At 33.9% G+C, this 17500-nt stretch overlaps 1 protein-coding gene across 10 annotated transcripts in view; it reads left to right on the top strand.

Moving 5' to 3' along the window:
* Positions 1–16358, top strand: part of LOC137618191 (retinol-binding protein pinta-like) — a 154071-nt gene extending 137713 nt beyond the window's left edge. For 8 of the 10 annotated variants that reach the window (XM_068348273.1, XM_068348272.1, XM_068348269.1 and 5 more), the window contains exons 5-7: positions 13671–13781; positions 14401–14506; positions 15968–16358. In XM_068348273.1, the coding sequence (XP_068204374.1) occupies positions 13671–13781; positions 14401–14506; positions 15968–16119 (369 nt within the window). In that variant the 3' untranslated portion in view covers positions 16120–16358. Of the gene's footprint in view, positions 1–5183; positions 5443–8621; positions 8881–13670; positions 13782–14400; positions 14507–15967 lie in introns of all 10 variants that reach the window. The other 2 variants (XM_068348267.1, XM_068348271.1) reach the window with 2 other exon arrangements.
* The last annotated feature ends 1142 nt before the right edge of the window (positions 16359–17500 follow it).

Raw genomic sequence — 17500 nt, 5'->3', positions numbered from 1 at the left:
TGATTGGTTGGACAAGATAATTCTAACCACAGCGATCAGGAAACTTTTCCGAGCTAAAAGGGCACCGCTGCGAGTCAGTGCAAATGCGCCCCATGAAAAGAAATTGACTATAGTAGAGCTTTGTTGATCATGGCGGTACTCAAACCCTTTCACCACGTTAAGGTACAGTAAACGTACGAACATACATACATGCTAACCCAATCAAGATAAAGGAATTGCTTTGGAAGCCTAAACAAATGTACGTGTCATCTGAAATGGCCCCTCCTGGTACGTGGCTAATGAAGGGTGAACTCCTCCGAGAATACCCTGGGAACAGCCCTGGTAGCTGGTTTTGGAGTGCCCTATTGTTCTATAAATCTCTCTAATTATGTTCTAATGTTTACTGTACCATATAGAATGTAAAGAAACCTTGCTTGATAAATCAGTCTTCTGAAGGAGTATCAAGAGACTAGTCAGGAGTTAAAAGTATATATATAAAGGTGTGTATGTAAATGGTTACATGCTCACAAATATTTTTTTTTTATTAACTTTATTCTAACAAGAGGTTTACATATGTGAGAAAAACTGCCATTTTTTTCGACTTGTTCATGGCACTATTCTCTTAAGAGAGTTGGTGATGCTTAACGTGTCATTTAGATTATGTTTTTCTTAGTTGACTGGATTATTATTATTATTATTATTATTATTATTACTGTCACCCAAGCTACAACCCCAGCCCAAGGATTCCAAAGGGGAAGTAAAGGTTAAAGGTGTCTGGTTTCAGTTCCAGTTTTATCTGAATAGTTGCTCACCAGAACGTTTGCCGGGTAAGCCCAAACCCCCACTGTGGTGGCCAACCATAGTAGTGCCCTCCCCAGTAAACAGCTTAAACTCACGGTCCTGGGTGGGGATCGAATGCTACGCGAACACGTTACTACTGTATTACCCAGTAACCCATTGAGGAAAGGAAATAACAAAATCATAAATATATCATCATCATCATCATCATCATCTCCTCCCACGAATATTGACACAAAGGGCCTCGGTTAGATTTCACCAGTCGTCTCTCTCTTGAGCTTTTAATTCAATACTTCTCCATTCATCATCTCCTACTTCACGCTTCATAGTCCTCAATCGTGTAGCCCTGAGTCTTCCAACTCTTCCAGTGCCTTGTGGAGCCCAGCTGAACATTTGGTGAACTAATCATGTAAATAGTATATATTCTTATATATACTATATACAAGTAATGAATTAGAAAACAAAATGTTTTAAGATCAGTAACATTAAAATATATTTGTCATATATAAACTATTAAACGAATTTTTGAGGTAATCCCTGGTCTCACATTCAGTTAGTTACTTTCAAAGATATTATTATTATTATTATTATTATTATTATTATTATTATTATTATTATTATTATTATTATTATTTTTCTCCCATCTCTGAAGTCTTTTTTCCCATCTTCTTACGCCTCGTAGTGGTTCCTGTCCATATCTTCTTAAAATGGTAGTTCTGTAATTCTTGGAGGAGAAACGCAGTTTAATGAGGAACTGTAGTGCAAGCACAAATCGAAACATCCTCTTCATCCAATCACCTTTATTACAACGTTTCGGACAATTTGTTCATCAATATTAATATTTATTCATTTGTTTATTATACATATATATAATTTTTACCATTTTTCCGAATTTCACAGTAATGCTGTTCCCCATTACTAGCCCATTATCATGGCGTGTTGAGGACTTAAAAACACTATTTATTTATCTATTTATTTTCAATAGACAAATGAATTCGGTCTTGCGTTTTGTTAATTGTTATTTATTACATGAAATTGAATATTACTTGCGAAAGTTTTTTATCATTTATATATATATATATATATATATATATATATATATATATATATATATATATATGTATATATATATGTGTGTATATATATATATATATATATATATATATATATATATATATATATATATATATATATATATATATATATATTTCATAGGGGTATTTCTGTCTATGGAAAACTGTCTTTAAAATTCTTGATTCCACTGCGTGTTCATTGATAATAATGTATGACCATTGTATTGGCTAAGTTTTAATTTGTAGTATTGACCAAGTAGTTCATTGTATTGGCTAAGTTTTAACTTTTAGTATTGGTCAAGTTTTAGTTCATTGTATTGGCTAAGTTTTAACTTGTAGTATTGGCCAAGTTTTAGTTCATTGTATTGGCTAAGTTTTAACTTGAAGTATTGGCTAAGTTATAGTTCATTGTATTGGCTAAGTTTTAACTTGTAGTATTGACTGTTATAGTTAATTGTATTGGCTAAGTTTTAACTTGTAGATAGTATTGGCTAAGTTATAGTTCATTGTATTTCCTAAGTTTTAACTTGTAGTATTGGCTAAGTTATAGTTCAGTGTATTGGCTAGGTTTTAACTTGAAGTATTGGCTAAGTTATAGTTCATTGTATTGGCTAAGTTATAGTTCATTGTATTGGTTAAGTTTTAACTTGTAGTATTGGCTAAGTTGTAATGCATCGTATTGGCTAATTTGTAATTCATCGGATTGGCTAAATTGTAATTGGTCACATTGGCTGAGTTGTAATTCATCGTATTGGCTAAGATGTAGTTCATTGTATTGGCTAAGTTTTAACTTATAGTAATGGCTAAGTTGTAATGCATCGTATTGGCTAATCTGTAATTCATCGGATTGGCTAAATTGTAATTGGTCACATTGGCTAAGTTGTAATTCATCGTATTGGCTAATTTGTAATTCATTGTATTGGCTAAGTTTTAACTTGTAGTATTGGCTAAGTTGTAATGCATCGTATTGGCTAATTTGTAATTCATCGGATTGGCTAAATTGTAATTGGTCACATTGGCTGAGTTGTAATTCATCGTATTGGCTAAGATGTAGTTCATTGTATTGGCTAAGTTTTAACTTATAGTAATGGCTAAGTTGTAATGCATCGTATTGGCTAATCTGTAATTCATCGGATTGGCTAAATTGTAATTGGTCACATTGGCTAAGTTGTAATTCATCGTATTGGCTAATTTGTAATTCATTGTATTGGCTAAGTTTTAACTTGTAGTATTGGCTAAGTTGTAATGCATCGTATTGGCTAATTTGTAATTCATCGGATTGGCTAAATTGTAATTGGTCACATTGGCTGAGTTGTAATTCATCGTATTGGCTAATTTGTAGTTCATTGTATTGGCTAAGTTTTAACTTATAATAATGGCTAAGTTGTAATGCATCGTATTGGCTAATCTGTAATTCATCGGATTGGCTAAATTGTAATTGGTCACATTAGCTAAGTTGTAATTCATCGTATTGGCTAATTTGTAATTCATTGTATTGGCTAAGTTTTAACTTGTAGTATTGGCTAAGTTGTAATGCATCGTATTGGCTAATTTGTAATTCATCGGATTGGCTAAATTGTAATTGGTCACATTGGCTGAGTTGTAATTCATCGTATTGGCTAAGATGTAGTTCATTGTATTGGCTAAGTTTTAACTTATAGTAATGGCTAAGTTGTAATGCATCGTATTGGCTAATCTGTAATTCATCGGATTGGCTAAATTGTAATTGGTCACATTGGCTAAGTTGTAATTCATCGTATTGGCTAATTTGTAATTCATTGTATTGGCTAAGTTTTAACTTGTAGTATTGGCTAAGTTGTAATGCATCGTATTGGCTAATTTGTAATTCATCGGATTGGCTAAATTGTAATTGGTCACATTGGCTGAGTTGTAATTCATCGTATTGGCTAAGATGTAGTTCATTGTATTGGCTAAGTTTTAACTTACAGTATTGGCTAAGTTGTAATTCATCGGATTGGCTAAATTGTAATTGTTCATATCGGCTAAGTTGTAATTCATCGTATTGGCTAATTTGTAATTCATCGGATTGGCTAAATTGTAATTGGTCACATTGGCTAAGTTGTAATTCATCGTATTGGCTAAGATGTAGTTCATTGTATTGGCTAAGTTTTAACTTATAATAATGGCTAAGTTGTAATGCATCGTATTGGCTAATCTGTAATTCATCGGATTGGCTAAATTGTAATTGGTCACATTGGCTAAGTTGTAATTCATCGTATTGGCTAAGATGTAGTTCATTGTATTGGCTAAGTTTTAACTTATAGTAATGGCTAAGTTGTAATGCATCGTATTGGCTAATCTGTAATTCATCGGATTGGCTAAATTGTAATTGGTCACATTGGCTAAGTTGTAATTCATCGTATTGGCTAAGATGTAGTTCATTGTATTGGCTAAGTTTTAACTTATAGTAATGGCTAAGTTGTAATGCATCGTATTGGCTAATCTGTAATTCATCGGATTGGCTAAATTGTAATTGGTCACATTGGCTAAGTTGTAATTCATCGTATTGGCTAAGATGTAGTTCATTGTATTGGCTAAGTTTTAACTTATAGTAATGGCTAAGTTGTAATGCATCGTATTGGCTAATCTGTAATTCATCGGATTGGCTAAATTGTAATTGGTCACATTGGCTAAGTTGTAATTCATCGTATTGGCTAAGATGTAGTTCATTGTATTGGCTAAGTTTTAACTTATAGTAATGGCTAAGTTGTAATGCATCGTATTGGCTAATCTGTAATTCATCGGATTGGCTAAATTGTAATTGGTCACATTGGCTAAGTTGTAATTCATCGTATTGGCTAAGATGTAGTTCATTGTATTGGCTAAGTTTTAACTTATAGTAATGGCTAAGTTGTAATGCATCGTATTGGCTAATCTGTAATTCATCGGATTGGCTAAATTGTAATTGGTCACATTGGCTAAGTTGTAATTCATCGTATTGGCTAAGATGTAGTTCATTGTATTGGCTAAGTTTTAACTTATAGTAATGGCTAAGTTGTAATGCATCGTATTGGCTAAGATGTAGTTCATTGTATTGGCTAAGTTATAGCCTGCACTGGAGGAAGGGAGTAGTTGATAATAGTGACGCTCACATACATTCCTTTTGTGTGCCTTCTCATATCTTTCCTTAGTTATTTTCCTATTTAAACAGTTCAACTTCTTTTACTTGTCTCGTGTTCCGTCTTTCACCTTATCCTAATAACAAATCTTTCTTATGAAATTTTATAGCTGGTCTTGATAAATTGCCTTAACTAAAAACTAAAACCCCCATCGTTACCATTAAAACCAATCTATAACCCCAACTCCTATCAGGATATTCCTCCCATTGCCAAGAATCGAGCCCTCTCAGGCCCTCATCGTCCTAGGCCGCCCTTCGATCAGAGATCCCTACTCGTCTACCATGGACGATGCTGCCAAAGCCATCTTGCTAATGTGCGATCTCCTCATCGAAGAGGACGAAGCCGCTATCATCACGGGGATCGATGTCCTCATGGATTCTGGAACCATGACTTTAGCACATGCGTCGCAGCTCAGTCTAACGGTCATCAAGAAAGCTGCCATTGTCATGCAGGTTAGAGAGCATCGGTAGTTATTAGCCTACACGTATCCTAATAATGCTGAATTGTTGGGTAAATTAGGAAGGCTAGATTTTGGAAGCCATCGTATTCTAAATCTAGAGTTCTGATGCTGTTCGGGTATTCATACATGACAAACCTACAAGGTCGTGACTCTATAAAGTAAGAATCTAAGAATAAAGTGTTAGTATGTGGATGTAAATAATCCGCCAAAAACACAAAGACGTGTACAAACACATACACACGCGCGCGCACACACACACACACACACACACACACACACACACACACACACACACACACATATATATACCTATATGATACATGCATACACACACACACACATATATATATATATCATGTACATATATATATATATATATATATATATATATATATATATATATATATATATATATATATATGTATATATATATATATATATATATATATATATATATATATATATATATATATATATATATATGACACCATATTTGGAAGGTGACACTTTATTGTAGTACAAAATTATGTTGTAAATTGTATAACAATAATGATAATAATGATAATAATAATAATAATAATAATAATAATAATAATAATAATAATAATAATAGCAAGCTATGGTTCCATGACTCCAATATTCTAATGACAAATAATCACTAAAAGATTTATTGTTTGCTGCTCTCTTGATTCGGGTACAATAATGCTTGTATTCTCTTCTAAACCTTTTACCACCTTCTGTACGCTCATCGTTTGGATACAGTGTAAGGGTTCATACATGAATTATTGATGCTAATTCTTTGCAAAATTTACTGTGTACCTTTAACCATAACGCATGATGCAAGATTTAACAAGAACTAAATTGTTGAAGCTTTAATCGCAGTGAATAAATTTCTAATCATATTTTTTCTAAAGCTTTAAAAGTTTTGTATTCTACCCAGCCTAATGCTTTCAAACTTTTTTTTTTTTTTTTTTTTTTTGGTACCCCCAATATCTTTGAATACAAAAGCTAGTATGGAAGTTCCTTGCTGTTATTTGTATGTAGCTCTTATTTTGAAAGTTTATTTGAAATGACCAGTAGTGCTGTTAATCTTAAGATATTGAAAAAAAATTATCTCTTCTTTCCCACCGTTATCCTTACATTAAGGGGTCGGTTGCCTGATGTGCCCTCTCCAATGCCTTCTATCAAAGCCATCATCTTCCATCAAACCTCTTCTCTTCATATCTTCCTTCACCTTATCTCGCAATCTAATTCTCTTCTTCCCTCTCTATCTTCCTCTCCCTAAGAGATTCCTTTCAAGCTAACCTCTCTCCCTCCCCACCATCCATCCTCAACACGTGCCCACACCATCTCAGTCGTGACACTCTTATGGCCTCTGTAATCTTTACTATACCTGCCATTCTTCTTATTTCATCATTTTCCAACCTTTTAAGCAGTGATATTTTCATAAACCGCTCGGCATTCTCATCTTTGTTCTCTCAACCTTTGCTTCCTTTTTTCGTTTTAGAGCCCTGGTTTCCAATCGATATATCAACACTGGTCCCATTACTGTGCTATAGATCTCGACTTTTAGCCTGATTGGCGTTTTCTAATCACATACCATACCTGCTACCTCCCTCCACATTCCCGAGTCTGCTTTTATCCTGATGTTAACTCCAGTCCCACATCCTACCTCCCGGCCTATAGTAGAACCCAAGTATCTAAATTGATCCACCTGTTTTATAACTGAGCCTCTACTTTCATGTATGGCTATCTTGTTCCTTCCTTACTGCTCGACATAACCTCAGTCCTATCCACATTTACACTAAAGGCTTCAACCCACCTCTATCCAAAGCCTCCTGCCACTCTACCACTGTTCTTAAAATATTTTATTTTGATTGTTATTTCTTCTCATATAGTTTTTTTCGCCCTTGTTTCCTTTCCTCACTATGCTAGTTTCCCTGTTGGGGCCCTTGGGCTTATAGCATCAGGCTTTTCCAACTAGGGTTGTAGCTTAGCAAATAATAATGATAATAAACTGTAATTCCTCCTCATTTTCGGTAGTAATCATCAAATCATCTGCATATAGCAACTCCCACAACTCATCATTTCTGGTCTCTACTTGAAACAGCCATGACCGATACAAATAAATACGGGCTTATTGCTGAACCCTAGTGTAATTCAACATTACCTTCAAAGATTTTTGTTTACTACCTTCGAAGATTTTTGTTTTAGGTTTTCGTTTCCCTACTCTTGTCCTTTTTTTCCCCTTCATCCCCATTCTAACCAATTTCTTTGGAACTTTCTTCTTCCTCAAGCACCAAAAACAGCATTTCTCCTTGGATTTTATCATATACTCTAGGTCTGCAAAGGCAAATGTGAGCTTCTAGTTTCCCTCCAGCCTCTTTTCCTGTAGTTGCGGATTGTTAAATGGCTTTAAAATTTATATTACAGTTAAATTACTGCAAATGCTTCTATTACTGTAGTCAGAAGAATACTTTACATGCGCTTTCTTTGTATCATGGTTCTTAAATGTTACGTTCACACAAGATATTTCAATAAATGGGGAATATTTTTTTATGCTCTTGCTGTATGATGATATAAGTTATCGCTTTTCTCTGCTATTATTACTGCAAGATTTAATCTTTGCTCTCTTTCAATACATTGTCTATCACGCTTTCAGGATATTTGAATTTCTTGCCTATAGTGTTATTCTTCATATATATATATATATATATATATATATATATATATATATATATATATATATATAGATATAGATATAGATATATAGATATATTGATAGATAAATAGATAGATAGACAGGGAACCCCTTTCCCTATATATATATATGTATATATATATATATATATATATATATATATATATATATATATGTGTATATATATATATATATACATAGATAGACAGGAAACCCATTTCCCATATACTGTATAATGATAAATTTACACACACACACACACACATATATATATATATATATATATATATATATATATATATATATATATATATATACATATAACTTTAAAGAAAGACTCGGAAATCTTTAAAGCGCAACTCAGATCATGTGCAACATCTGTATTGTTCCCAGTAAGGCCTAGTTTTAATATTACCCCAATTCTATGATAATCCCTTACTAATTAGCACTAAGCCTCCTTAAATATTCAGGGTCGCACTCCCTATTCCACGAGTGAAAGAAAACCAGCGTCAACTCATCTTAGGTCGTCCAGGTCACCGTGATCCCAGAACTACCTCCTTTGATGACATGGCCAGGGCAGTTTTGATTCTTTTCGACCTCCTCTTGGAAGAGGACGACTCTTTGATCATAAGAGGAGTCGAATTGGTTCTGGATGCTGGGGAGTTATCCTTCCAACATGCTGCGCAAATGACACCTCAAAAGATCAAAATGGTCTCGGTTTTGACCCAGGTCAATAGTCTTTTTTTCTATTTTTCATTGTTTTTCAAGGTTGAGATTTTTGTTTTAAAGTTTTTTTTTATATTCATATATTCAAGATAAAGGGCGAGTCTTCTTCTATTGGAATCTTTAAAGATGTAAATAGATTCTTTAGAGATTTTTAATATCTTTAGGTTTCAGAGAATCTTGACATTATTATTTAACCATTTGACTTTTTTTTTCTTTTTTTTTACAGATGCATTATCTTTTGATAAACATCTTATTAATACTTACCTTGTCCCTATATTCTGCACATTATCTTCATTCGACTGTCAGTCGGCTTTTATTTCAGTAACCTTGATTCATCTGTTATTGTTACCCTGACTTTCAATATTCATCTGAATGGTTTCGTTGCCATTAGACAGTTCTTCCTTCAGTTATTATTATTATTATTATTATTATTATTATTTTTATTTTTATTATTATTATTATTATTATTATTATTATTATTATTATTATTACCAGCTAAGCTACGACCCTAGTTGGAAAAGTAGGATAAGTCCCAGGGCTCCTACAGGGAAGTTAGTCCAGTGAGGAAAGGAAATAAGAAAACAGAATAGTGTGCATTAGTGTGCCCTTAAGCAATAGAACTCTAGCCTAAGACAGTGGAAGACTGGTACAAGGCCACTACCCAGTGGGGCTTTCCATTTCCCTTCAGTGGTGTCTAGTAAGGCTTTGGGGATTTTTTGTCACCTTAGTCTAGGTAATTTTTGTATAAATTATAACCCCATTCTATCCTCAGCCTTGCCTTTGCAAAAATTTTGACTTATTCGTTTTCCTTTGTTTTGGTAAAGTTATTGAGGTCTTTTCTTCTGCCATTTATCCTCAATTCTTTGTAACCTTCGACTTAACTTTGGACAGAATCGTTTACCTCTTCCTTTTGTAATGTAAAGGAGCTTTTAACTTTGTTCTTTATTTCACAATAGGAACTTTTGTTTTGGACATGACGCGGAGCTTTCTCATTTACCATTTAACTCAATTTTAGTAATCCTGAGCAGTTCTCCAGTATCAGATTATCACATTTTACTCTTGCATTCAATATAACTTTGTATTTTACCACCCTACCTTTCATTTTAACATATTCAGGATTACAGTTAACTTATTTCCTCCTTCGCTTTAACTGTAGATCTTCAATAAGTGATTTGACCTCTATGACTTACTATTTTTGTGGGTAATCTTGTCACTTCCAGTTAGCTTTATATGCATTAGTCAGTGAAACACACTTTTCTTAGTCCTCTTAAGATAATTGATAACAATGGTAGTTCAACTGAAAGCAATTGATAAAAATAACCCTTTTCTCAGATCGATCATCTGATTCCATTGGATTTTACTTATATCCCTTCCCGTGTAGAAATTTTTGAAGTTTCACTTTCTTAGTTTCTGAATCTCGAGATGGTTTGTTTTCGAACTTCGTCTTTTTTAATCAGTGTCCCATGGTATTGTTAGTTTCTCATATGCTGCAAATAGTTCACTAACTGATAGATTATGGTCCCTTATTATCTGATCTTCTGATCTGCATGCACATAACACAACAGATATTTCAGCTTCGTCTGAAAGTATCATTTTTCGTTTTCAGTGTAGTCTTACAATGTGACTGTGCCGACTTCCTCATGAATCGTGATAGCGGTTATCTTTATTGATTCTTTCCACTTTTGTATCAGTGGGTGTTGTTTGTTTGTTTTTAAATTGCAGGCAGTCCTTTGGCAAGTTTCAGTGCTTTTCATTGAATTTCTGGTTACCTGTAATGAAATTCTGACATCCTTCTATGCCTGTCTCATTAGCTTCTAAGTAACTTATGTCCTTTGGTAATCATTCCCTGAAGACTGATACTGTCCCAATCAAAGACATATTGACTAACTTCTCTCATGAACAAGTCTGCCAATTCACTAAGCACATTTTTATACCTTGACATTTTCATCCCTCTGTTGATATATCACTATATTATTGCCACAAATTGATATGCAATCGCATTTGCATTTGGTTGAGTCTTATGGAATTTCTTCCTAAATCCTTCATGCGTATGCTTAAAACAATACCCTCAATCTTTAACCACTAAATTTTACAATTTGACGTAGACTCGTATCCCTCTACTTTCGAATAAAAGCAGTTCAGGAGAAATAAATCTGAGACTATCGTTCGTCGCTCTTAGGATTCCTCTTCATTATCTACTCTATTATTATTATTATTATTATTATTATTATTATTATTGTTGTTGTTGTTGTTGTTGTTGTTGTTGTTGTTGTTGTAGTAGTAATTATTATTACATCCGCCAACGAAATTGGAAAGGTTATGTTTTCTCCCCTTTTTGAGTGTTTGTTTGTTAACAGCTTTCTGGCCACAATTTTAATCTTGGAGTAATGAAACTTGCAGGGATTAACTATTATTATTATTATTATTATTATTATTATTATTATTATTATTATTATTACTAGTACAAGCTAAGCTATAACCTTAGTTGGAAAAGCAAGATGTTAAGGGCTCCAATAGGGAAAAATATTCCAGTGAGGAAAGGAAACATGGAAATAAATAAACTACAGGAGAAGTAAAAAACCATCAGAATAAATTATTTAAAGAACAGTAACAAAATTAAATTAGATCTTTCATATATAAACTATAAAAACGTCAAAAAAAAAAACAAGAGGAAGAGAAATAAGATGGAACAACGTGCCCGGGTGTACCCTCAAGCAAGAGAACTCTAAAAACTCCAAAATACAAGATCATCATCATCTACATTAAAAGCCATTAATATTTAAGTGGGATATCTATTTCCGCAGTTCTTTTACTTAAATACTTATTAGATACAAGTGAGTTTTTTTTTTTAATGAATTAAATGCTCCATTCGTTTATTTATTTCAGGAAATTCCATTTACCCATGAAAATGAAACCTAAGATCTGTAACCTTTGAGGCAAGGTTTACAATTTAAAATCTGTTCTCGTATTCTAGATTTTGCAACCTTTCCACGACATGTTAAACTGATAAATTTTAATTAAAAGATATCAGCTAGAACTCTCTCTCTCTCTCTCTCTCTCTCTCTCTCTCTCTCTCTCTCTCTCTCTCTCTCTCTCTCCAATTAATAATTTTTACTGTTTAATATAGTACTAAATAATGGTACTCTCTCTCTCTCTCTCTCTCTCTCTCTCTCTCTCTCTCTCTCTCTCTCTCTCTCTCTCTCTCCTCTCTCTCTCTCTCTCTCTCTCTTCAATTATTGATAATTTCTACTGTCTTTAATATGGTACTAAAATAATGGTGCTATGAATTTACTTGAGATGTGCATAGCGATCAATCATCGGTTTGTAAATCATGGGTAACATTTCATTCAGGGAAATTAGATGTACAGTTGCACACGGGAATTCCTGGTACAACTCTGAGAAAGTACACCCAGCCATACCCACCACCTCTGCCACCTCTTCCTACACCCTGATGTTACAGGGTGTACTTAACGGTTTAAAGGCTGCTCATGAATGAGAAAGGAAAGGGACAGTGATATTTCCCTAGCAAGCAGGTCAATGCCCTGGGGACCTAGAGACTGACCTTATTTACCTATGATCAGCGCCCAAGCCCCCTCTCCACCCAAGCCAGGAACAAGGAGGGCCAGGCAATGGCTGCTGATGACTCAGCAGATAGACCTATATGCTCCCCCAAACCTCCCATCCTTAGCTCATAAGGATGGTGAGATTGCAGCAAACAAAGGAACTAACGAGTTTGAGCGGGACTCGAACCCTAGACTGGTGTTCACCAGTCAGGGACGTTTAGTCACCACAACCCTTCTTCGGACTGAGGTGTGACATGAACTCCTGTGTCTAACTGTACATGGGTAATTAAGTTTATTACAAGATTATTTAACGCGAGTTATTTCATAAAATATATTGAATATTAGTAAATGTAATAAAAATCTAATTAAAGAACATAGTTTTCTCTAATTTGTTTATGTAGAACGGGATATGAAATTAAAATCATAATGAGAGTACGGTATACTACAGAGTTTATGAAAACTAAGTTTCCTATCTTAGAATTACCATACGAAAATGATTTTGTCATTCTTTAGTCATATCTAGAATATGTCTCTCCTAACCTGTGATCAGATTAAAACATGGTCTCTGATAAAACTATAAGTAGTAGCTAGGTCTTATGGTCTCTGATAAAACTACAAGTAGTAGCTAGGTCTTATGGTCTCTGATAAAACTATAAGTAGTAGCTAGGTCTTATGGTCTCTGATAAAACTATAAGTAGTAGCTAGGTCTTATGGTCTCTGATAAAACTATAAGTAATAGCTAGGTCTTATGGTCTCTGATAAAACTAAGTAATAGCTAGGTCTTATGGTCTCTGATAAAACTATAAGTAATAGCTAGGTCTTATGGTCTCTGATAAAACTATAAGTAATAGCTAGGTCTTCTAAAATGGAGTTTGAGCATAACTATTTATTATTATCCCCATGATATGTACATGAATTACCAAATCCCTGAAGAGCGCCATTTCTCTTCATTAGTATCAGAACGTAAGAAGCAATGAGTAATTATGAAGTGTGTGAAGCTGCATTATATAATCTAGATTGAACATATCTCTATAGTTCAAAAGTAAAATCTGGTTTTCTGATATTTGTATTCCCTATAACTTGATAAAAAGTGAAATATGGAAAGTGAAATACTGAAATATCTAATGTACTTTAAACAGCTGTATTACGTGTTATATGGAATAATAATGATTTATTATTGAATATTGTATGATTTATTAACTGTATGTAATTACCTATGATACAATACAGGAGGGCTACCCAATGAGACCAAAGGGTCTGAATTACATCAATACACCTGCGGCCTTTGACACCGTCTTCAATATCTTCAAGTCGTTTATGAAAGAGAAGATGAAAAAGAGGGTAATTATAGATTTCACTTGAATTCGTATCGAGTCTCGTCATCTTACGGTAAGAAATTGAAAAAGTGAAATATGCAATAACTTTATAGAAATCGTATTTGTTAAAGTGAAAAGGCCTCTTCATCACAGATATTAAACATTGGATATCCATAATGAGGTAAGAGGTCCGTCAGTCAACCGTCAACACAGTAGTATTTATTAACATATTTGTTTTCGATGGTATTTTGTAGTCATATTTACTTGTGATTACTAAGAATGATTAACATTGACAATTTCCAAAATTTCAAAAAATCTCATGATGATTTCTACAGTACGTGCATTACAGCATTTAATAACAGACTCAAGAACAATATTGATAAAGTTAGAATATTCTTCTTTTATTGTCTTTGGAATTATATTATTTATCCAGTACACATTTCATGTTACCATTGAGTAGATAGCATACTGAATATGGTAGAATCATCTTTAGTTAAAGAGCATATAACTTGTGAACTTAAAATTTCTCCGACTTGATTTCGGGATTTCTTATTGCCTTATATGTCTTACTAAAGAATGGCAATGAATTATAAGCCTGTACTTTCTAGATTCATAGTTGAAAACACCGTTTCTATCCTCAACAGGTTCATATTCATGGAAGTGATCTAGAAAGCCTCTATAAGCAAGTTCCAAAGGAATGCCTTCCTGTTGAGTATGGTGGCACTAATGGCACCATTGAAGAAATCAAAGGTAATTGTGATAAGTATAGATTTTTACTGTCTTTATCATTGTGAAATATCTTTCCTTTTGTGAAAAATTAGATGAATAAGATTCATACGCAAAACCCTCGCATCGAAGTTTTTCCGGCATTAGATGCATCTTTAGATGTATATGAAATCCCCGGGCATGTAAATACCATGACGATACTTATTCATAGTTACGGAAAACATACAAAAGAACTGTTATTAATAAGGATTTCGGCCGATACGTGATCAAGGATCGTGCCTCAGTGACCAACGTATTCTTAATGGTACCATGACATCTATGCTGGTGTCAAGAAGATTTTAAAAAATGCGAACTTTCTTCCTTTTGAACTAGAGTTATGTAATCAAACGAATAACTATAATATAAACAAAAGATGACTAATTCCTTTCGTCCAAATGCAGAATATGATGTTATTCGAAAGTAAATAAATCTCGTGTTTCGCAGAAGAACTATGTTGGTAGTTCTTCACATATGTTAGCTTAACTGGGCCACTTACATAAATCTACTTTTTGATGAAGAATAATCGTACGAAATGTTGGGAATCTGGCAAATAGACCCTGTAGAATTGACCATGTCTACTTATTGTCCATTCCTTGCCTCTCCAAACCATTATATCTTAAAAACAGAAAGAAAATAATGATTACTTATTTTTTAAGACTATCACCTGAATACCTCTATTGTTATGTGAAAGAGTTATGGTTGACAATTACCGACAGAGGTTAATATAACAACTAGTAAAATCAGATGATTGGAACTATTGACAAACGATGGTCATGTGATATGTTATCTTATATGATTACAGGAAAAAAAAGTGAGACATCTGTGAACATTTCAAATAATTAATTTTCATGTAATGAGTATATAGGAAATGACAAAAAGAATTTAAATAAAAAAGCACTTGTTACAATTCGCGTATTTGGTATGCAATTCAAGAATATATAAACCTTATAGAATATTCATATCATCAAAAGATCTTTAAAGCTCTCATTAATTTTATTGCTTGCAGTAATGAGTAAACCTTTCAAACGTTAGTGCAGCTACTCTGATTTTGATGATATATCAAATTCCCTATTAGAATTTAGCAATTAAGGCTTAAGGTTTAAATGTCGCTCATGAATGGTAGAGGCAAGGGACTGAAAGTGACAGTTCCCTAGCTAGCAGGACAATACCCTAGAGACTAACCATATAAGCTTATGATCAGCGCCCAAGCCCCCCTTTCCACCCAAGCTAGGACCAGGGAAGACCAGGCAATGGCTGCTGATAAATCAGCTGGTAGGCCTATAGGCTCCCCCAACTCCCCTCTCCTTAGCTCACAAAGATGGTGAGGTTGCAGACAATAGAAGAAACTATCGAGCTTGAGCGGGACTCGAACCCTAATCAAGCAGATCGCCAGGCAGTGGCGTATCCAATAGTTGCATCAACTTACCAGACACTTTCCTCTTCCAGACTATTGGCTGAAAAGGGTCGACGCTCGACGCGACTGGCTCCTGGAAGATGAGAAGTACGGAGTCGATGAGTCGAAGCGTCCTGGAAAGCCCAAAACAACTGCTGATCTCTTTGGCATCGAAGGATCCTTCAGGAAGCTCAATATTGATTGAGATGGTGACGTCATCGGGAGATCCTTTCAAAAGTGTTCAATAAAAATGTGATTGCATTCTGCTGAGTGTTTTAACTAGGAGAAACATAAAGCAAATATTAGCTAGAGAGAAGGCATTTTTAAATCTGTCCATTATTGCACTGACTGGTACCTTAGCCACGATTGTGCACAATCTGGTCACGTTTGCAAGGATTTCCGTATTAATGACTGTGATGTTAGTTGAATAAAATATAACACTGATGTTTTTCTATCAAAAATATACTTGCTGTGCATAGATGTAAAATCGGGTCTCCAGTAAGTACTACACAGGATATGATTATAATAAAAAAATTTCTTACATGATTTTTCTAAAAGCTTTGGAGACACTCGTTTTGGTTCATAATTTCCCTTAGACTTTGAGTCTATTATGTAATTTGCAAAGATATGGATTCAGTATAATCTAGAAACCACCAATGGTATTCTACTCGCGAAAATTCTCTTAAGTAATATGTAATTTTTAACTAGTATTTTTGTTCAGTAATTATTGTAAATATAGTGATATTTTCAATGGACCATAAGACAAAAATTTCAAATGCATAAGCAAATACAAGTTAAAAAACATGATGAACTATTTACATTTGTAATAACGAAAGGGATTTGTAGTTACGTGTTGCATTTACCTAAAATCCTATGGTAGGAAAAGGAAAAAATAATAAGAATTTGATACGAGTGGAACACAAGATCACTAACAAGATATTGTCCCCAGACTGATCCAAAAAGACTTCGCCTGACAAGAAGTCAGAAAAGGCTTTATTGTCATGGGTCGAATCTATTTGCTACCTTCTAAATAAGTTTGTAGCACTTTTATTGGTTAGTCTCACTCATGTCGTTACACTAATAATAATTAACCTATAAAGTGGTTAGTTAGCTTGTTAGTCCCATTCTTAAATTTAAATTCTTCACCTGAAGAAAAAAGACCCCATTTTTTTCCACCTGAAGATAAGCGACCCCAGCGAGTGTTGGGGTCCCCAATCTTCATGTGATCCTTTTTTTTTAATTGTATTTTACATCAATGGACTTCAGTAGAGTGGTGGTTTTAGAGAAACCAATAAGAAAATAAGTGGGCACCAAGATGTTAGAAATTGCATACACAGAAATTTCATTGAAATGAATGGACAACTGATCAATTAAAAAATATACACGTATCCTCAGTTAACCAAACTATATAAAATGTAATGATAAGATTAAAGAGGAAAGGTAATTTTGTAATTGTGTGAGCCTGTACTTCGTAGGTGCCCCAAATATAAGGCCTAAATTTTATATTCAATTCGAATCGATCCCACTAAAGGGCCGTGCGTCGTCGAGTAGGCCAAGGTCTGTAAGCCTTGGAGTAGGCAACGTTC

The sequence above is a fragment of the Palaemon carinicauda genome, chromosome 24 (assembly GCF_036898095.1).
Source record: "Palaemon carinicauda isolate YSFRI2023 chromosome 24, ASM3689809v2, whole genome shotgun sequence".
Classification (NCBI taxonomy): Eukaryota; Metazoa; Arthropoda; class Malacostraca; order Decapoda; family Palaemonidae; genus Palaemon; species Palaemon carinicauda.
The sequence above is the reverse complement of the archived record's forward strand: the minus strand, read 5'-3'. Positions and strand labels throughout refer to the sequence as shown.